The sequence below is a fragment of the Zalophus californianus genome, chromosome 14 (genome assembly GCF_009762305.2).
Source record: "Zalophus californianus isolate mZalCal1 chromosome 14, mZalCal1.pri.v2, whole genome shotgun sequence".
Lineage (NCBI taxonomy): Eukaryota > Metazoa > Chordata > Mammalia > Carnivora > Otariidae > Zalophus > Zalophus californianus.
The window spans coordinates 24,212,049-24,230,507 of record NC_045608.1 but is presented as its reverse complement, the minus strand read 5'-3'; the positions used below and the strand labels follow the sequence as shown (position 1 = coordinate 24,230,507).

General features: G+C 45.7%; 2 protein-coding genes across 3 annotated transcripts in view; one reads left to right on the top strand and one right to left on the bottom strand.

Moving 5' to 3' along the window:
• Positions 1-7,805, top strand: part of PIK3IP1 (phosphoinositide-3-kinase interacting protein 1) — a 48,857-nt gene extending 41,052 nt beyond the window's left edge. The window contains exons 6-7 of the mRNA XM_027575365.1: positions 3,473-3,571; position 7,805. Coding sequence (XP_027431166.1) covers positions 3,473-3,571; position 7,805 — 100 coding nt within the window. The remainder of the gene's footprint in view (positions 1-3,472; positions 3,572-7,804) is intronic.
• The window catches only part of LIMK2 (LIM domain kinase 2), a 54,882-nt gene that overhangs the window by 27,503 nt on the left and 8,920 nt on the right, over positions 1-18,459 (bottom strand). For both annotated transcript variants that reach the window (XM_027575355.1, XM_027575356.1), the window contains exon 2: positions 15,662-15,761. In XM_027575355.1, coding sequence (XP_027431156.1) covers positions 15,662-15,761 — 100 coding nt within the window. The remainder of the gene's footprint in view (positions 1-15,661; positions 15,762-18,459) is intronic.

Sequence of the window (18,459 nt, the reverse complement as noted above, 5' to 3'; positions counted from 1 at the left end):
AGCTGGGAGCTCTCTTTCTCCCAGCAATAGAGCCAACTATTTCTCACCAAAAATCTATTATGTTCCCTTGTAATTCGATCAGGCAAGAAGGGGGCCCCCAATTAAGTCTGGAACTAGCAAATTATCTTCTAATTGCACCCTCTGATTTCCATCTGATGAACAGAGTGCAGATGGAAGAAAATGCAAGCCACAAAGAGACTGGGGCCAGGGAGCCCATGAGCATAACTCCTCTTGACATTTCATACAGCTCTGCTGTTCCAGCGGCGGCGGGTGCAGTGAGTCGGTGTCTAGGAATGTGAGCAGGAGGCTGCAGGCTTTCTCGATTCCCCCCACTCTGCTTACAAAGGACTCAGTGGGTGGGTGGGTGGGTGTGTGGGGAACTAGTGTGAGGGCTTCTCAATGCCATGAAAACTGCTTCTCCCTCAAAGAGGGGCAGCCGTCTCCCCATGTCATGAGTGGAAGCCCCTCCTAGGTGGAATCCATCTGACCTCCATAAATCCAGACTTTGGGAGGAATCACTGAAGGACTGATCACCAGATGTGATAAGCTGTTGGCTGCTCAGACCCAAGTGTGTGGTTCCTCAAGACCAACTTCAAAGGGCCTAAACCACCCAGAACTGGGAGGTGAAAGGTCACATTGGAGACTATACTTCCCCCTCCTGCCTTTGGATACTGGCCCTGGGTGGAAAGCTGCTCTTCTAGGTCCCCAGAGCAGCTGGCAGAGGATTCAGCAGTTATGGCTGCCAGAGGCAACTGCAAGGATCCTTGGACTGGCAGTTATGGACAGGATAAGGTGGCAGGAGAGGTACTAATCTGCACATTTCATAAGTTGGAAACCTAAAGAGGAGCCAAGCAAACTGATTCTTCTGAACCAGATGAGATGCGAGAGGCTGAAGGCAGCAGCCTTCAAGGCTGGCAGACCCAAGTGAACACTCTGGTGAGAAGTGGTAAATGAATGAAACACTCGGACCTCTCCTCAGAAGGCAGCTCTGCTCAGATGATCTGAAGCCCAAGGAACTGTGTTCTTGTGGGGCCCTCTATTGGCCGGGATGACTCCAACCAAGGAAGGGAGCTCCTGGGGACTCCATAGCTTCTGAACCTTGAAAGGTGAGCACTGCTACCCCCATCTACTGACCATTTCTCCAGCCTCTGCTCCTCCTCTCTTTCAACATGACTATAGCAATCATCATCCTAAAACAGGAGTCCTGGAAATTCCATTGTTAGAAATTTTGCCCAGAGGCAGGGCCTGGGTGGCTCAGTCAGTTAAGCATCTGCCTTCGGCTCAGGTCATGATCCTGGGATCCTGGGACTGAGCCTCTTGGTCAGGGTCCCTGCTCAGTGGGGAGCCTGCTTCTCCCTCTGCCTGCTCCTCCCCCTGCTTTTGTGTGCTCTCTCTCTCAAATAAATAAATAAAATCTTAAAAAAAAAAGAAATTTTGCCTAGAGAAATATTAGTACAAATGAGCTAGAACACATATCCAGCACTGTTTAATACTAAAAGATTAGGAACAGTCATGTGTCTATTAAGGAGTGGGCTCGGGGCACCTGGCAAGGGCAGGCGTACTCTTTGCAGTGACCTATGGCACTGGTATTGCATTTATAATCCTGCTTTTTTTTAAAGATTTATTTAATTAATTTATTAAGAGAGAAGGGGTGGGGCAGAGGGAGATGGGAGAGAATCTCAAGCGGACTCCCAGCTGAGCGCCAAGCCCTACGTGGGGCTCGATCTCACAACCCGGAGATCATGACCTGAGCTGAAATCAAGAGTCAGATGCTTAACTGACTGAGCCACCCAGGCACCCCTCCTGGGGCTCTTTCTTCAGCTTCCCCACCAGGGTCATGGCTCTGGCCACCTCCTGCCCCATTCCACTTCCTGATCCAGCCATGTATGCTTTCCCAAGCCTTTGCTGTCTTAGCTCCTCCTGTAGCCTCCTCCATCTTCAGGCTGGTGGCTGTCTCCTCTTTTTTCCAGGTCCAGTTCCAAGAGAGCACTCAATCTCCTCTGGGAAGAGTTCCCTTGATGTGTCCCTAAGCACCACACACAGGAATGGCTCTGAGCCTGTATCTGTCTAGTGCCAGATCAAACTACATGAGGCCCATACCAGTCTCACCCTGCATCCAAAGATGCCCACTACATAAGCATATGACTCAGGAACCTCCTTATGAGCAACTACAGTACTAGAATGATGATGGTAACTAATGTTTATAATGCATTTTTGGTTTACAGAGGGCTTTTATACTCATCATCTAGTTTAGTCCCTGTAACAACCTCATGAGGAATACCCACAGCACAGACCCGGCAAGGGAAGCCCAGAGATGTTAGGTGATTCATCCAAGGTTACTGCTGGGAAGTGCAAGACTGAGATTAAAAGCCGCCCTGCTGACATCAAATCCCAGGCCTTTCTTCAGCGTGAGCCCTAGCAAGGTGTTTAGGAATCCCAACTCTCCAGTATAGGGCCCCAACCTCCTGGGTGTGTTGAATTCCTGCATCTGATTTTTCTAGGTTTCCTGCCCACATTCTTACTGTCAGGATATCATGAAAAAGCTTACCAAATGCCTTGTGGAAATCAAGAGAGGGTCTCATGACTTGCAACCCAGTGAAAACATGAAGTCATGACTAATTCACTACTGCTGAATCCTAGTGATGGGCTCTTTTCTAAGTGCTCATTGTCCTATCATCTGCAAAATTCCACAGAATTCCATTAGAATTTGATGAAGGAGTCTAGTCAAAGGGATTACGAGTTCACTTTTTCCAGGAGCTCTTTCTCCTCCTTTTTGAAAACTGGGTCAGTTAGCCATTTCTACCTTTATTTTGCTAATAGATCCCTGGTACATGGCAGGTGTGGATCAAATAATCATTATACTTGGGTACTGCTCCCCTTCTACAAGGTCTCTCAAAAGTTTCTAATAGTCGTTCTGTTACTATGCCACAAAGATTTTTTTTTTCTTTTTCAGTATACTGGGAAATAATCTTCTGTCTAAAAACTAAACACATTTCATGTGATTGGGTACCCTGATGCATCTTGGGCTTCCCATCCTCCCTTCTTAGTTTCAAGTTCATGAGCTGTAAATCAAAGGATTGGACTAAATCTCTAAGGTTCTATCCAGATTTCCATGACACTTAAGACGGATGCCAAGGATTATCTTTTGCTGGGTGTTTGTTAACATGACACCACATTCCAGAAGTCGTGGACACTTAGTTCCCACTCTGCAAAACACTGACTAAGTTCCATGAGTTAGGCACTGAGGTAGGCTTGCTTACATATGCTTTCATTTAATTCTCAAAACTTTGTGAGGCTGCCATCTCCTTTTTACATATGAGGAACTAAGGTTCACAGAGAAGGCTGTGAATTGAGGTCACGGGTCTAGGAATTGGCAGAGCTGGGATTTAGCCCAAGTCTTTGGATTCCAGGTCCAAGACAATAAAGTTGCCTCAAATAACTATTTTACACTTGCTATTTGATTTGCAGTGGTTGGTATTTCTGAAATGTGGTTGAGAGAACAGCAGCATCAGACTCCCGGGGGCAGCTTGTTGAAAATGAAGACTCCAGGGCCTTACCAGAAGCCTATATAGTAAGAATTGCTTAGACTGAGCCCAAGAATCTGCATTTTAAACAAGCCCCAGTGTTTCTGATGCATACTGAAGACTGAATCCACTACTTTACTCTTTTCTATGGGCTCTTCCACTTGATTTCATTCTTCTCTCACACTAACCTTGAGAGGCAAGCAGGATAGGTCATTATTACCCCCTGGCTACAAATGAGGAAATGATTCAAAGATAGGTTGTTCACCTTCTTCTGGATTGAGCTTAAAAAATAAATGTTTGGTGGCTGACATTTTGTAAAGCTTTGGCTCACTGGGGACTTTCACCTTCCTGGTATTGTTCTTACTCATTTGTAACCCCACAGTAGCTGCCTCTCTTTTTTTTTTCAGTAACATTATAGTGGTACTCAGGGTATGGTGGGAAAAGAGGACTCCAGCATATAGTGTCATCTCATGAAAAGGCCACCTTTGGAACTGAAACAAAACACAAGGGCTGACATCAGCCAATTTCAGAAACAGCTGATGCCACTGTAAGAGTCAGTGCTATTGATGGGAGTTCAGTAGAGCACCCTCTGATCTAAGCAGGATCACTACAGAGCAACCTCAGAAAGGTATGACCAGAAGATGACTGACAGAGAGAAGAAAACTATCCTCAAATCTGGTTTGAGGTACTTGGGAGGTTTTTCCTGGTAATAGTGATGGATGTGGAGAAAGAGAATTTGTTAGCACCCCTCCAGTACTGCCCAAGGGAAGGGGGATTCTAGCCCTTGGGGGAAAAATACAAGGCAAATTAGCTGCCACAGTGCAAAAGGCATGCCATCCCTTGAGCTTTGATGGTTTTAGGCTTTGTAATGACATTTATAGACACAGGTCTTACTCCATGCTCCCACTTCAGAAGGAAAGCTCTTGCTTAGGAGAAAACTGCAGAGCAAAGAGATGGTGATGGTGCAGAGTGAAAGGGCTTCATCCACATGTCCAAAGAGAAAGGCTGTCATTTGACAAAACATCATTTGCCTAGCAAACACCCTCTGCGCTCTGGGCACTCTGCTAAGCTCTGGGATACAGAGACGAACTAGATATGGCTCCAGACTTGGAGAATTTCATACTCTAAGAGCGATGTTAGATGTGTAAATAAATACCAATAGAACTCTAACTCAGGTATGAGAATAACAAAGAGGAAGAAAGTCTCCTGTTTGGTGGGGAAGGTTCAGGGTGGGTTTGGTGAGGCTCTTCCACAGGGGACAAGATGTATCAGTTGAATCTAAAGGCCGATTACCAGGCAGACAAGAGGCATACCAGCCTGAAGGAACAACATGTGCAAATGCAATGAGGCATAACAGACTATGGTCTGTAAGCTGCAGAGCAGGGCGCATGTGAAAGGTAATCAGAGAGGAGGCTGGGATGGTGGGAGAGGGCAAGGGCAGATTACCAAGAGGCAGGTCTGTCAGGTGAAAGAGTCACCCATGGGCAGTGAAGAGTTATCAGAGGTGTTTAAGCAAGCAGAGGTTCCTAATGAATGGAACATAAAGCCTAAAACACCAAAGATAGTGCTGGTCTTTAGTTGTCAATTTGTCTCCTTGAATGGGCATTTATGTCTCAAGTCTACACTGGCTGCAGATATGTCCACATGAAGTTTGCTGGCCAACTAGTTTCACTAACAGCAAACTATGGCTTCATCCTCAGGCAACATTGCTACTGAGCTGGTCATTTTAACAGCTGAGATTTGCATATTGGTTATAAGCACTTAAGTAAGAATGAGGTTGTGGACCCCTTATAGATAATCAACCAATATGTTGCTCTGTGATACAACTTAATGTCCAACATTTGGTGTCCAAAACTGTGTTTACATAGACAATCTTATCCCGGCTGCACTGGAAAAAAAAAAAAAAAATGCTTTGGATACCTTAATCTCCAGGTAATGCCAGGAAAAGAACCCTGGCCTGAAAGAAAAGACCTGATAATTTGACCTGGCTAAAAACAGACTTGCTATGTGATCTGAGGCAAGCCATTAAACCTTTCTGGGCTTCAATTTCTTTCTCTGTAAAAGGAAGGATTTAGGTTAAAAAAAAAAATCCACACCAGTAAGCCAATACTAAAGAGAAACACAAGGAAGGGTTGTGGTCAGAAAAAGGTTGACTGGCTGACCACCCAGAGACCTCTCCAAGGCTAGCATTACCTTGGTGAATGACCCTAATTCAGGCCTTGTTTTTGGCCTCTGAGGTCCAGAAACAGGACTTGATGGTACCCAGAGAGGTGAAGACATTCTAGGATGGCTCTAACCATTTATCAATCCCATGGTCCATTTATGAATTCACACTTGAAATTAGAACACCTACATCCTCCATACAGGTATCACCTTCAGACCCTTCCAGTTATCAAGAAGTCCAAGAAGCTGAATTAGGCATCACAAGGTTGTTCTGGGAGCATGGACTTAAAAGGGAGATGAGCAGCCATGGAGAGAAATTTCATTCTGGCACTAGTGAGCCAGCCAAACCAGCCCTGTCTACACCAAAGAACCCCCTTCTGGCGACCAAATCCAGATTCAATATTTTTATCTGGACACGTACGTGACTAGTTTTGCCTCACTGATTTTTACTTTCTGTTTCACTGCCCACTCATTACTCCACTGGCTTTTAAACGAATTCTTTTCTAAAGATTTTTATTTATTTATTTGAGACAGAGAGAGCGTGAGAGAGAGAGCATGAGCAGTGGGAGGCACAAAGGGAGAGGGAGAAGCAGGCTCCCTGCTCAGCAGGGAGCCCAATGCTGAACTCGATCCTAGGACCCTGGGACCATGGCCTGAGCCAAAGGCAGAGGCTTAACCAACTGAGCCACTCAGGCGCTCTAAACTAATTTTTAATTGAAAAAAGAGCATTACTTCTTCAGATATTTGACAATCACCAATTCACATATTATTCAGCTCTGAGAGACATGTGGCTCCCTAGTAGCTAATAACAAATGGCTAACACTCATGAGTGCTCACTCCATGTGAGGCCCTGTTCCTACCCAGTACTACACAGGACTTCCCTCATTTACCCCTCCATGATAACATTAGGAACTAGGCAGAAGGTTAGTATCTCCATTTTATAGATGAAGAAATGAAGCACAGAAAGGGTAAGTAACTTGCCCAACGTGCACAACTAATAAATGACAGAATCAGGATCTGAACACAAGCAATCTGGTTCTAGAGTCTGTGCTCTTAATGACCACATGATACTGCTCTTATTACATGTAGATCTGAGTAGTTTAACCCCCAGAGGACAAACTTCATTTCCAACTTCTTGGAGAATCACCAACCTATTCACCCACTCTCTGCCAAAAATCACCCATAAGTAAAAGATATTATGTCAGTATTCCATTTTTTCCACACTATACTTAATGTATATCTTTAGCTAATGCTATCCTTCAAAGATTTCTAAAATCTAAAAAACAGTGGTGTCTGGGTGGCTTAGTCAGTTAGGTGTCTGCCTCTGGCTCACGTCATGATCTTGGGGTCCTGGGATGAGTCCCACATTGGGCTCCCTGCTCAGTGGGGAGTCTGCTTCTCTCTCTCCCTCTGCTCCTCCCCCTTGCTCGTGTTCTCTCTCTCAAATAAATATTCTTGGGACACCTGGGTGGCTCAGTTGGTTAAGCGACTGCCTTCGGCTCAGGTCATGATTCTGGAGTCCTGGGATCGAGTCCCGCATCGGGCTCCCTGCTCGGCAGGGAGTCTGCTTCTCCCTCTGACCCTCCCCTCTCATGTGCGCTCTCTCTCAAATAAATAAATAAATAAATAATTCTTTAAAAAATATATATATATAAAAAACCAAATAAATAGGAGCACCTGGATGACTCAGTCAGTTAAGTGTCCGACTCTTGGTTTTGGCTCAAGTCATGGTATTGGGATCCTGAGATCGAGCCCCATGTTGGGCTCCCTACTCAGCATGGAGTCTGCTTAAGACTCTGTCCCTCTGCTCCTCCTCCCTGTGCACTTTGCTCTCTCTCTAATAAATTAAAAAATAGGGGCACCTGGGTGGCTCAGTCAGTTAAGCATCTGACTCTTGATTTTGGCTCAGGTCATAATCTCAGGGTTGTGGGATCAAGCCCCGTGTCAGGCTCCGTGCTGGGTATAGTGCCTGCATAAGATTCTCTCCCTCTATTCCTCTCTCCCCCTCTACACAAACAAACTTATGATTAGAATTGAAATTTGTCAGATTTCAATTCATAATTAGTTTGGTCTAGAGTAGCTGGACTCATTCTTCCCTCTACTGCTTTTCTCTCCAGGGTTTGTTCCTGTCTGGCTGGTACCTACAGAGAAGTACAGCCCTGGGTCATCCTTTCTGTCTCCTTTGGAGGAAGAAGACAAAGCTTTAACTTCTCACCTTGACACTTCCAGACAATTTTCCAAAACAACTCAATCTCTGGAACTTACTCCTCTCTGCCACTTATAGTAACTGTAGCCACAGTGGCTGCTAAGGGAAGGATATGGGGAAGGGCAGGTAAAAGCCTCGCTTACATCATATCTCTTGGCCCCCCTGGCAATTCATTCAACAAACATCTCCCCCATACCAACGATGTGCTCAGTGGTGACACAATGGGGGGGCAAAATGTCCCATGGTCTATGACTAGGTTATACTTACAGAATATTAGAGGTCTCAGGATGTCACTAAGGAGATGATCAAATGAGTAAATGTAAAGTTAAAACCACAAAAAAAAAAGCTTCAAAGGGAAGGTCTGTGAAAGCATAAAACAGGGGCCATGACCTATTCTCTAACTATTTCCCTGAGACATCCAAGTAAAGATTTGAAAGATGAGCAGGAGTTAATTAGGTCAAAAGGGAGTGAGGGGGCATTCCAGGCAGAGAGAACAGCAGGAACAAGGGCCTGTCAGAGGAAGCAGGGTGTGTTTTGGACCCCATGAAGCAGAGCAGTGAGACTGAAGTAGAGAGAGCAGGAGGTTGTGGGGAGAGGCCAGACCACAAGGGGTTTTGCAGGCCACATTAAGGACTGGTCTTTATCCAAGAGTGCTACAAAGTCGTGGAGATATATAAGGATGGAGAGACGGCAGTGCGATGTGATCAGATTTTTTTTTTAAGGTCATTCACTCTGGCCACTTTTTGGAGAATGGATTGGGTGGTGTGACTAACTATCCACAGTTAGAAGGCTACTGTAATTATCCAGGTGAGACACAATGGTAGCCTGAACAGGGTGGTGGTAGGAGAAATTGAAAGACATGGATGTATTCAAGATATAATCTGGAGATAAAACTGACAGGTGTGGATATGGGATAAGAGAGAAGAGGTATCAAGAAGCACTTCCAGGTTCTGACTTAGGCAGTGGGGTGGATGGTCATGCCATTCAACAGGACAGGTTATATTGAAGAGAAGCTGGTTTTGGGAGGAAGATTGAAAGTCCAGCTGGGTCTGAGATGCCTGGAAGACACTGAAATGGACAGGAGAAGTTGACAGCAAGATAGACAGGATTAGAGCCCAGTGGAAAGGTTTGTTGATATGAATTTCAGGGTCATCAGTGTGTGGAGGACAACAGAAGCCATAGGTGTGGGTGAGATTGCTTAGGGAGAAACAGAATGTGCCTGGAGAAACAGCAATATTCCAGAGCTGGATAGAGGATAAGCAAACTAGAATGACCAGAAAAGGGGGGGTGTGTGGAAACTAGGACAGTATGGAATGCCATGGAAGTCAAGGGTTTCAAGAGTGACAAGGACACTAATAATAAATGATAACATCTATTAAATCCTAATTATGGCCAGGTACTGAGAGAAGGGCTTTGAATACATGATCAAATTTAATCAGCATCACAACCTTTTGAAGTGGGAAGCATTTCACTTCCCCTTTTCTAGATGAGGAAACTGTGGCAAAGAAACTCAAGGTCAGCTGACTCAAGACAAACTGGGATGAAAACCCAAGCAGGCGGACTCCAAACTCATTCACTTGTCTCTACTACCTCTAGTGCAATTTGAGAAGTCATACAAGATGAAGCCTGAAGAATGGCCAGTGGATGGACCGGTGTAGCTGGCCCCGGGAAACTTACTAAGGGAACACTGTTTCAGAGGAATGAGAATGGAAGCCAGACTAGAGCCCATTATTAGACATGCTCCACATTATTACCTGTTTTTCAGCTGTCTGAGGGAGCCAGTTAGGAGACCAGGCCACTAGGTTAAATCTGTATCCCCAACAGCATCTAATTTGGTGCCTTTAATATAGCAAATGATGCTCAAAATTGTATGTGAACTGTTAATGTAAGAAGCACAAAGTTGCCATGTGCTGCTCGCTGCTAACCCTTTACATCATACCATCCTCAAGTTTTCAGAGTGTGTTCTTATCCATCACCTTTTTTATTTTATTTATTTATTTATTTGACAGAGAGACACAGCGAGAGAGGGAACACAAGCAGGGGGAGTGGGAGAGATTTATTTATTTATTTGACAGAGAGACACAGCGGGAGAGGGAACATAAGCAGGGGGAGTGGGAGAGGGAGAAGCAGGCTCCCTGCTGAGCAGGGAGCCCGATGCGGGGCTCGATCCCAGAACCCTGGGACCATGACCTGAGCTGAAGGCAGACGCTTAACAACTGAGCCACCCAGGTGCCCCTCCATCATCTCTTTGATTCTCACAACTACTTCGTGAGGTGGATTACTTTTACCACATCTTTTTTTTTAACTTAAAAAAAAAGATTTTATTTATTTATTTGACAGAGACAGAGAGCACAAGCAGGGGGAGCAGCAGAGGGAGAGGGAGAAGCAGGCTCCCCGCTGAGCAGAGAGCCCACCATGGGGCTCAATCCCAGGACCCTGGGAGTGTGACCTATGCCGAAGGCACTTAACCAACTGAGCCACCCAGGTGCACCTACTTTTACTACATCTTATAGATGAGAAACTGAAGCTCACGATGAGAAAGGAAATTGCCCACAGTTACACAGCCAGCCTGGCTCAGCTAAGACTCAAATCCAGCTCTTCTGACTCCAAGTCTATTATTCTTTCTGGGGAGTACCAGTGGAAAGAGGACCCTCTTCAGAGCCAGGGAGACCTGAGTTCAAATGTATGTGACCCTGAGCAAGTTCTACTTTTCTGGACCTTGCTGTTTTCATGTAAAACAGGGTTGTAGGGTTATTGTAAGGGTTGAATCAGATAATCTAAGCGAAACTCCCAATACAATGCTTAATAAATATCTGTTGTCTATCCCTGGCTCCACCCTACCCCTCTTCATCTCTGCACTAAACAGCAGCTGTGGGACTTCTCTGGGATCTTCGTTCTCTCTTCCCAAGGAACAGAGCAGTATTAAGGCATGTTGAAGGTCTCATACTGCTGCTATATACTAGGAGTCCCACTCTGTGTTCATGCTGGACTCCCTTGTGCGGGCAGAGGAAGTCCCAGGTGTTTGTCCTCTGTCAGGCATGCCCCAGCCCCCTGTTTAACTGCCAGCCTTAATGAGTTGCTGGCTGGCTGTTTCCTTAGAGATAAACTAGACAAATAAGCAAACTAAAATCAAAGGCTTGGGTCCATAAATGCAGCAGCAACATCAACGTTATAACAGCAGAGGGCAGGGTTGCTCCACAGACTCCCATGCCAGGAGCCAGCGACCCAGGAGAAATGTAACAGCACTTTTATTTGACACTTGAGAGTTCATAAAGCCTTTGAACCAATACCCTTCAGTGTTATCTGACACCACCAGTGTGTGGCAGGCAGGATGAGTGTTTTCACTATGAAGCTACAGAAGAGGAAACTGAGCTTCAGGAAGGTTAAATGACATGACCATGTTGAGGAATGCAAAGAGACTCTTGTAAGCAAGGAGTCACGAATGCCTGGGTTCAAATCTCAGCTATGCTACTTACTAGCTCTGTGACTGTGAGCAAGTAAACTTCATTTCTTTATGTGTAAAATAGGTATGACCAGTACTATAATTATTATATTGTTATATATTGTTATAAGAATTAAGTTAGATGGAGCTCCTGGGTGGCTCAGTCGGTTAAGTATGTGACTCTTGGTTTTGGCTCAGGTCATGATCTCATGGGTTGTGAGATGGAGCCCCACATCAGGCTCCCCGCTGAGCTTCTCCCTCTCCCTCTCCTTCTGCCCCCGCTGTCTCTTTCTCTCGCTGAAATAAATAAATCAGTCTTTAAAAAGAAAGAATTAAGTTAGATGATACAAATATGAAATGCTTAGGATGGTGTCTGGTACATAGTAAACACTCAATAAACGGTAGCTCTTACTATAATTATGTTGCACTGCACTTGTTAAGGTGCGGGTGTGGATGAGAAAACGAGCATGGCTTTTAGCATCACAGAAGCTATCCTGTTGTCATCCAGCCCATTACACCACAGTCTCTGGCTGCTATGTGTACAATTTCTTCACTCACCTAACCTGGAGGCACAAATTTAGCAGAAATGTTCTGTTACCTGATAAAGTGACAACAGCTTTATATTTGTATTATTCCTTTTCCAGAGCATAGGCATTAGAAATCACTTCTCAAAAGAGAAAGCTCAAAGAGTCTGTGTTCGTGATCCTGGGAAAAGAGGCCCTGAAGAATTCCCAGGAGCCTTAAGTATGATGATTTTTTTCCCCCTCTGAATATCCCTTAGGAACCAGGTCAAGCAAGAGAGTCCCAGGTAAGGGCGAAAAAGACGAATTAATAGAGGCAGTTTTCCCTCTTTCCACAACCTGTCCTCCTTGGCTAAGCATTTCTAATGAGGGCGAAAGGACAATCATCAGAAAACTTGTCAAGGTTCTTTGGTTTTCCAACATGTCAAGTCACCATAAAACATGCCAGCTCCATACTTTAACCTCAGCTACAAGCAACATGCAGTCTGGCTGCTTTCCTGGCCTCCTCCATGGAGAGGGAAGCCAGTTCCAGAGAGCTTCAAAGAGAATGGCTCTAATTCTAGAACCAGTGGCACTGCTAGAGACCAAATAGGCCTGTTGGGAAGTCTGAGGAGAGGAAGCAGGAGGGCTACACAGCAAGTGTCCAGGATTAGAAGGATCCTGGCCAGGCACCCAATTGCACCAAACTAAGTTACTTCCAGGAGGTTTGTCAGTTGGCCTCTGCTGTACAGTCCCAGGTTCCAGCCTTCAGTGACTTCCTATTGTCCCAGGCACCTGAGAATCTGGCGGAAGTCTATCAGAGGCAGGATTACGGATGTGGCCGCAGATGGGGGGATGGGGTAATGTAAGGAGAAGGCCAAGGGAGGAGAGTTTGGGCCAAACCCCAGCAATTTCTCCATTGAATATCCAGCTCCACCCTGTGACTAGGAAAACAAAGGTGTGGGGGAAGGGGAAAAGAAAAGTCATTTCCTTTATTGTAACTAACTCAACTGAGTAAGAGCAAGGCTGGAAGGGAGTCATGAAGAATTAATTTCTTTGAGTAGCATGGAGAAAGGGTCCTGCTTTCAGCAGGCCTGTGCCCAGACACTGAATTCATCAGAGAATTTAAAGGACTATTCAGGCTGATGCCCCATACTCCTTATAACCAGGTTACTTCTGGGGTCAGATACAGTTGTTCCCAGCCCTGAAGATCTTCTTCCAACCTGGGCAAAAGTCAGCTGGCTCCAAAGCAGCCAGTTTCCCCAGGGCAAATTACTAGGCTCCATCTGAGGACTTCATGTCATCCAGCTTTTGTGGGAAAGCTCAGGAGTCAGGAAATGTGCTCCTTCAATAGAGCTGGATCAGAGAGACTATGTCCTTGAGACAAAGCCGTAAATAGGAGACTTACCCCAGATGCTCTACTTCCCCCACAGGCGTGATCTTTGGTGTAACTGTGCCAGGGTAGTTCAAAGTTAACCTTAATCTCTGAGGCTCCACATTAGAACACCAATGGGTGTGTATTAAGAGAAATAAATGCATGCACGTAGGTGTACAGAGACATACAATATAATATAAAGTGACAGCTACTGAATATTATGGGTAGTCTATGTGTCAGATGCTATACTGAGCACTTTATATAGGTTATCACATTTAATCCTCCCTAGCAACCTGTGGGATGAGTACTTATCCCCATTTTACAGATGAGGTGCCTAAAGCTCAGGGCAGTCACCCAAGAACAGTTAATAAATTGCAAAGCCAGGATTTGAAACCAGACAGTCTCATTCCAGAGTCTGCACTCACCCACCATGATAACGTGCCTTACTTCTTTCTGAGCATGTATATATGCGTATGTTTTCCTCTCTACCCCCCCCACTCTGACACACACACACACGCACACACAAATATGTTCCCTAACAAGCTAACATCTGATCGGACCCACAAATGACCTAAGACTTCAGTTCTAAGGTCAGCTCTGGTCATCCATGACCTGTCTTTGTAACTCTTTTTCTCTTTTTGGTTTCAGGTCTCTCAACCGTGATATGAAGGGTTATATCACACAATAGGTGGTCCCTTCTGGTTCTGAACTTCTTTAGTGTTAGGAGAATCCAGAAATTCTAAAAATTAGCTTGTTCTACCCTATCCTGCTTATTTTGGATAGAAAATATTAACACAAATAGGAAAACAGCAGGAATAAATATGACCATATGGGTTAGTTGCCAAGGCGAGCCTTGGTCTAGCAACTCATTAGGATTCACATCACCTCTAAATGAAAGGGCTAGCCAAAGGCTTTGTCTGTAGGTCCCTTATAGCTCTGACACTCTGCTCTAATCCTTAATAAGAATCAACTTCCCTTGGGATGCCTGGGGTGCTCAGTTGGTTAAGCCTCTCCCTTAGGCTCAGGTCATGATCCCAGGGTCCTGGAATCGAGTCCCGCATTGGGCTCCTTGCTCAGCTGGGAGCCCGCTTCTCCCTCTGCCTGGTGCTCCCCCTGCTTGTGCGTGCTCTCTCTCTGACAAATAAAATCTTTAAAAAAAAAAAAAAAAGAATCAACTTCTCTGAGGGTAAAAGGAAGAACTAAGGCAATTAGATCCACAGAGAAGACTGGAGAGCTCTGAGAGCTGAAAGGGCAGAAAAATGCTAGTTCCTCTCCAGCTCTTCCAGAGGCCAGAGCTCTCCAGGACAACTCCCCACATGGTTCCTGGGTGGAGGCAAGTGCTTAAAGGTCAATTAAATTACTTGATATCAGCACGGGGGATGCTTTGCAACACGAGCTGTGTGTGGGAGCTGGAATCTAGAGCACATGGTGCCTGTCTACAGTCTGTCTCATTCTCAAGATGTGAGCACCAGCCCTACCACTTCAGACCACGGGGCCACACATGCCCACCCAGCCTCCAATGTGGAATGACTGTAGGCCAGGCACTGTTTTATGTTCTGGAGAATGCAGACAAGCTCCCACTCTTGAAGATTCCAATCTCACAGGGGAAAGAAATAACCCTTCAGTGGATGCCTATCATGAGCTGGGCCCTTGGCATATATGATTTCACTCGATCTTAACAAGTCTATGAGATAAATTTTTTTTTTTAAGATTTTATTTATTTATTTGACAGAGAGAGATAGCGAGAGCAGGAACACAAGCAGGGGGAGTGGGAGAGGGAGAAGCAGGCTTCCTGCCGAGCAGGGAGCCCGATGTGGGACTCGATCCCAGGACCCTGGGATCATGACCTGAGCCGAAGGCAGACGCTTAACGACTGAGCCACCCAGGCGCCCCTATGAGATAAATTTTTAACATCTGTGTTTTCCTGATGAGGAAACTGAGTCTCAGACAACAGGAACAAATCCAACTTTAAAGTCTCTGTTGTTATTTTTAAGAAACTGAGCTGCCTTCAAACAATCTATGAGCTAAAATAAAATTAGATAACAAAAAGCAAGAAACTAGGGAAGCATCCTGTGGTGAAGGGCTGGCTCTGCCAACTGCACTAAAAACAACCCTTAAGGCACCTGCATAATCAGTAGTGTAGCTGCAGGAAAGTCATTCTTTCTGGGTCTCAGTTTCCTCATCTGTAAAACGAGGGTGGTGCTGAGACACCCCGGAAAGGGCTGCTCTCATCCCTTCACCCTACTTCTAGCTGTACCTGGCCCATTTGTGGCTCTTTCACTCTCACACCTGATATTGGCTCATGTTCTCTTCCTTGGCACATCCCTCCCCCTCCCCTCAACCCACACCAAAATGGGAACTGTCAAGTCAGAAACTTTTGTATTTTCCAGAACATGAAGGAGTGGCTGGCCTGTAGTATACTGACAAAGACAGGAGGACAGACCCACTTACCGGAAGCAAGAGCTGTGCCAGGCTTCGTTGACAGTCCTGTACCGCCTCTGGCTTGGAGCGACATGGTCCCCACAGCCCCGACACTTCCAGGTATCTTCCCCTGCACACAAAACCAGGGAGTTTAGAGGCCCAAAGTAGCAGGATGTACAGGGACGGGGCTCCTATCGTGCAGAATTAGACTGAGTTAACGGACCTATAATGAAAGGGCTGGCCAGTGCTCTGATAAATGCACAATTCCCTCCTCCACAAGATCTCTGGTAAGCACTTATCCAGCTTGCTCATCTCCCCAGGGACAGGGAATTCATGGCCTCAAAAGTTGAGTCTCATTCCATTTTTTAGAAATGGTTCTGATTGTTCCTTTTTCCAATGAAACAAAACCTGCCTTTCCCTAGAATTTCAGCCCTTGCTTATTATAGCTCTGAGTAGATGAAATGAACAAGGTCTCTTTCTTTTCAGGGTCAGCCTTTCCTGTGACTATTCCCAGCCAGCAGCCAGAAAAACTTCTCTGGGTTGAATGTGTTATTGCCTTTTCCTATTCCTCAAAAGTCCTCGTTGTATAGATATTCTATCACTGAGTGCAAGAGCTCATTCGTTCAACCAACATCATGGGCCCATGGGACCTCTCCAAGCTCTATGTTGGAGACTGCTCTTGGGGCACCCGGGTGGCTCAGTCGTTAAGTGTCTGCCTTTGGCTCAGGTCATGATCCCAGGGTCCTGGGATTGAGCCCCGCATGGGGCTCCCTGCTCAGTGGGAAGCCTGCTTCTCCCTCTCCCACTCTCCCTGCTTGTGGTTCCCTCTCTTGCTGTCTCTCTGTCAAAAAACAAATAAAATCTTAAAAAACAAAAACAAAACATCATCTCTGCTCTTCAAGGAGCAGATCCACTGAAAAAGGATTCTTCTTCCAGAAGTTATGGGTATAGAAGGGAAAGAACATTTAATGAACACCTCCTATATACCAAGGCTTGTGCTAGGTGCTTTCAGAGACCCAGTCTCATGTAATTCTCAAAACAATCCTGTGAAACAGGTATTAAATTCATTTAAGGGGTGGGAGAACTGAAACCCGGGGCTAGGGGGCGTCAGGCCAAGCAGCAGATTCAGCATTCCAATTCAGGCCCAACTCGTCCTGAAGTCCATGCTCTTTCCACTCACTCCACCACGTTGATTCCTGCTCATTCCATTTAGGGAAGTCAGGAAAGTCTTTGTAAGGGAAGCTAATACTTGAGCTAAACCTTGAAGGATGGGGAAGGTTTGCCAGAGAAAGGATGGAGAAGGGCTGTGTAGGCTGAGAGATTAGCATAGGCAATAACACAGAGTGAATCAATGTCCCTCCAAAAGGGACAAAACACAACACTCCTGCTGTGGCTCAGATGCCAACTTCTTGAAATAAAGAAGGCAGCTGAGATCAAGCTGTGGTACCTGACTCAGCCCTAGAAAGCAGGACAAGGTTGTTACAAGACTCCCTTGTATGCTCCGTGTATGCAGCTTTGTTCTCTCTGGGTAACTCCAGACTGCCACAGGCACAGTGACAGTCACTGAACCCTGTTTCACAGGCACAGGGGTAATGAATAGACAATGCTCAGCTCCGGACACTTCAAGATTGCTTAGCAGCATTCTGGGGCAGCCTGGACACAGGCAGCTGTCCTCATACCCCAGAGGAGAGTTAAACAAGAAGGCTTTAAAACCTTGACCCACCTGCTCCTCTCCTCCAGTTCCACAGTGATAGGACATATCACCACATGAATCTAAAAATTCTCGGACTCTCAAGAGGGGCCTTTTTGGTTTTTTAGGTGGTAGTGACCCAGAGAATGCACTATTATCCTCACAAACCCCAAGGCACAAAGTCTGAGAAACTTATTCAAATTGGGTTATGGATAGTGGGCAAGCAATGAATTAGTAAGGTTTTCTTTTCTTTTTAAAGATTATTTATTGGGTGCCTGGGTGGCTCAGTCGTTAAGCGTCTGCCTTCGGCTCAGGTCATGATCCCAGGGTCCTGGGATTGAGTCCCACCCACATCGGGCTCCCTGCTCGGCAGGAAGCCTGCTTCTCCCTCTCCCACTCCCCCTGCTTGTATTCCTGCTCTCGCTATCTCTCTGTCAAATAAATAAATAAAATCTTTTAAAAAAAGATATTTATTTGAGAGAGAGAGCAGAGCGATCAAGAGAGAACACGAGTGGAATGGGGAGGGACAGAGAGAGAGGGAGAAGCAGACTCCCCTGCTGAGCAGGGAGCCCGATGTAGGGCTCAATCCCAGGACCCTGAGATCATGACCTGAGCCAAAGGCAGACACTTAACCGACTGAGCCACCCAGACGCCCCCATAAGAAGGTTTTCAATGAAGACAGACATCCAAATGAATCTGCCAGGTTTGAAACATTTTTGGAACTCTTAAAGGGAAGGGCTTTTAGGTCAGTTTTTGAACTGCTGTGTCCTACCCCCAGCAAATCTCATTATTTTAAGCCACATCTTGTTTCTTATTTTTCCTTTTTAACCCAAAGGAATGGTCTCTAAATTGACCACCCACTTACTCAACAATTCAGCATCTTGGCCCTGAATAACTTCTGGCTGTTTATAAAATTCAAAAATAATCAGGACTTTCCCCTATGAGGATACTCAAGATGACTTGTTATTGACATACCCTCCAGAGCCTGCCCTTTCTCCAGTCTTGAGAAACCCGAAGCCATCCAATCAACACTTAATTAGCACCTGCTCTGTGCTAGGCTCTAGAGGCACAAAATCAACAGCCCTACTCCCTTCTCTCATATCCACCTGGTTCCACCTTCCAAATGTCTCTCCAATCC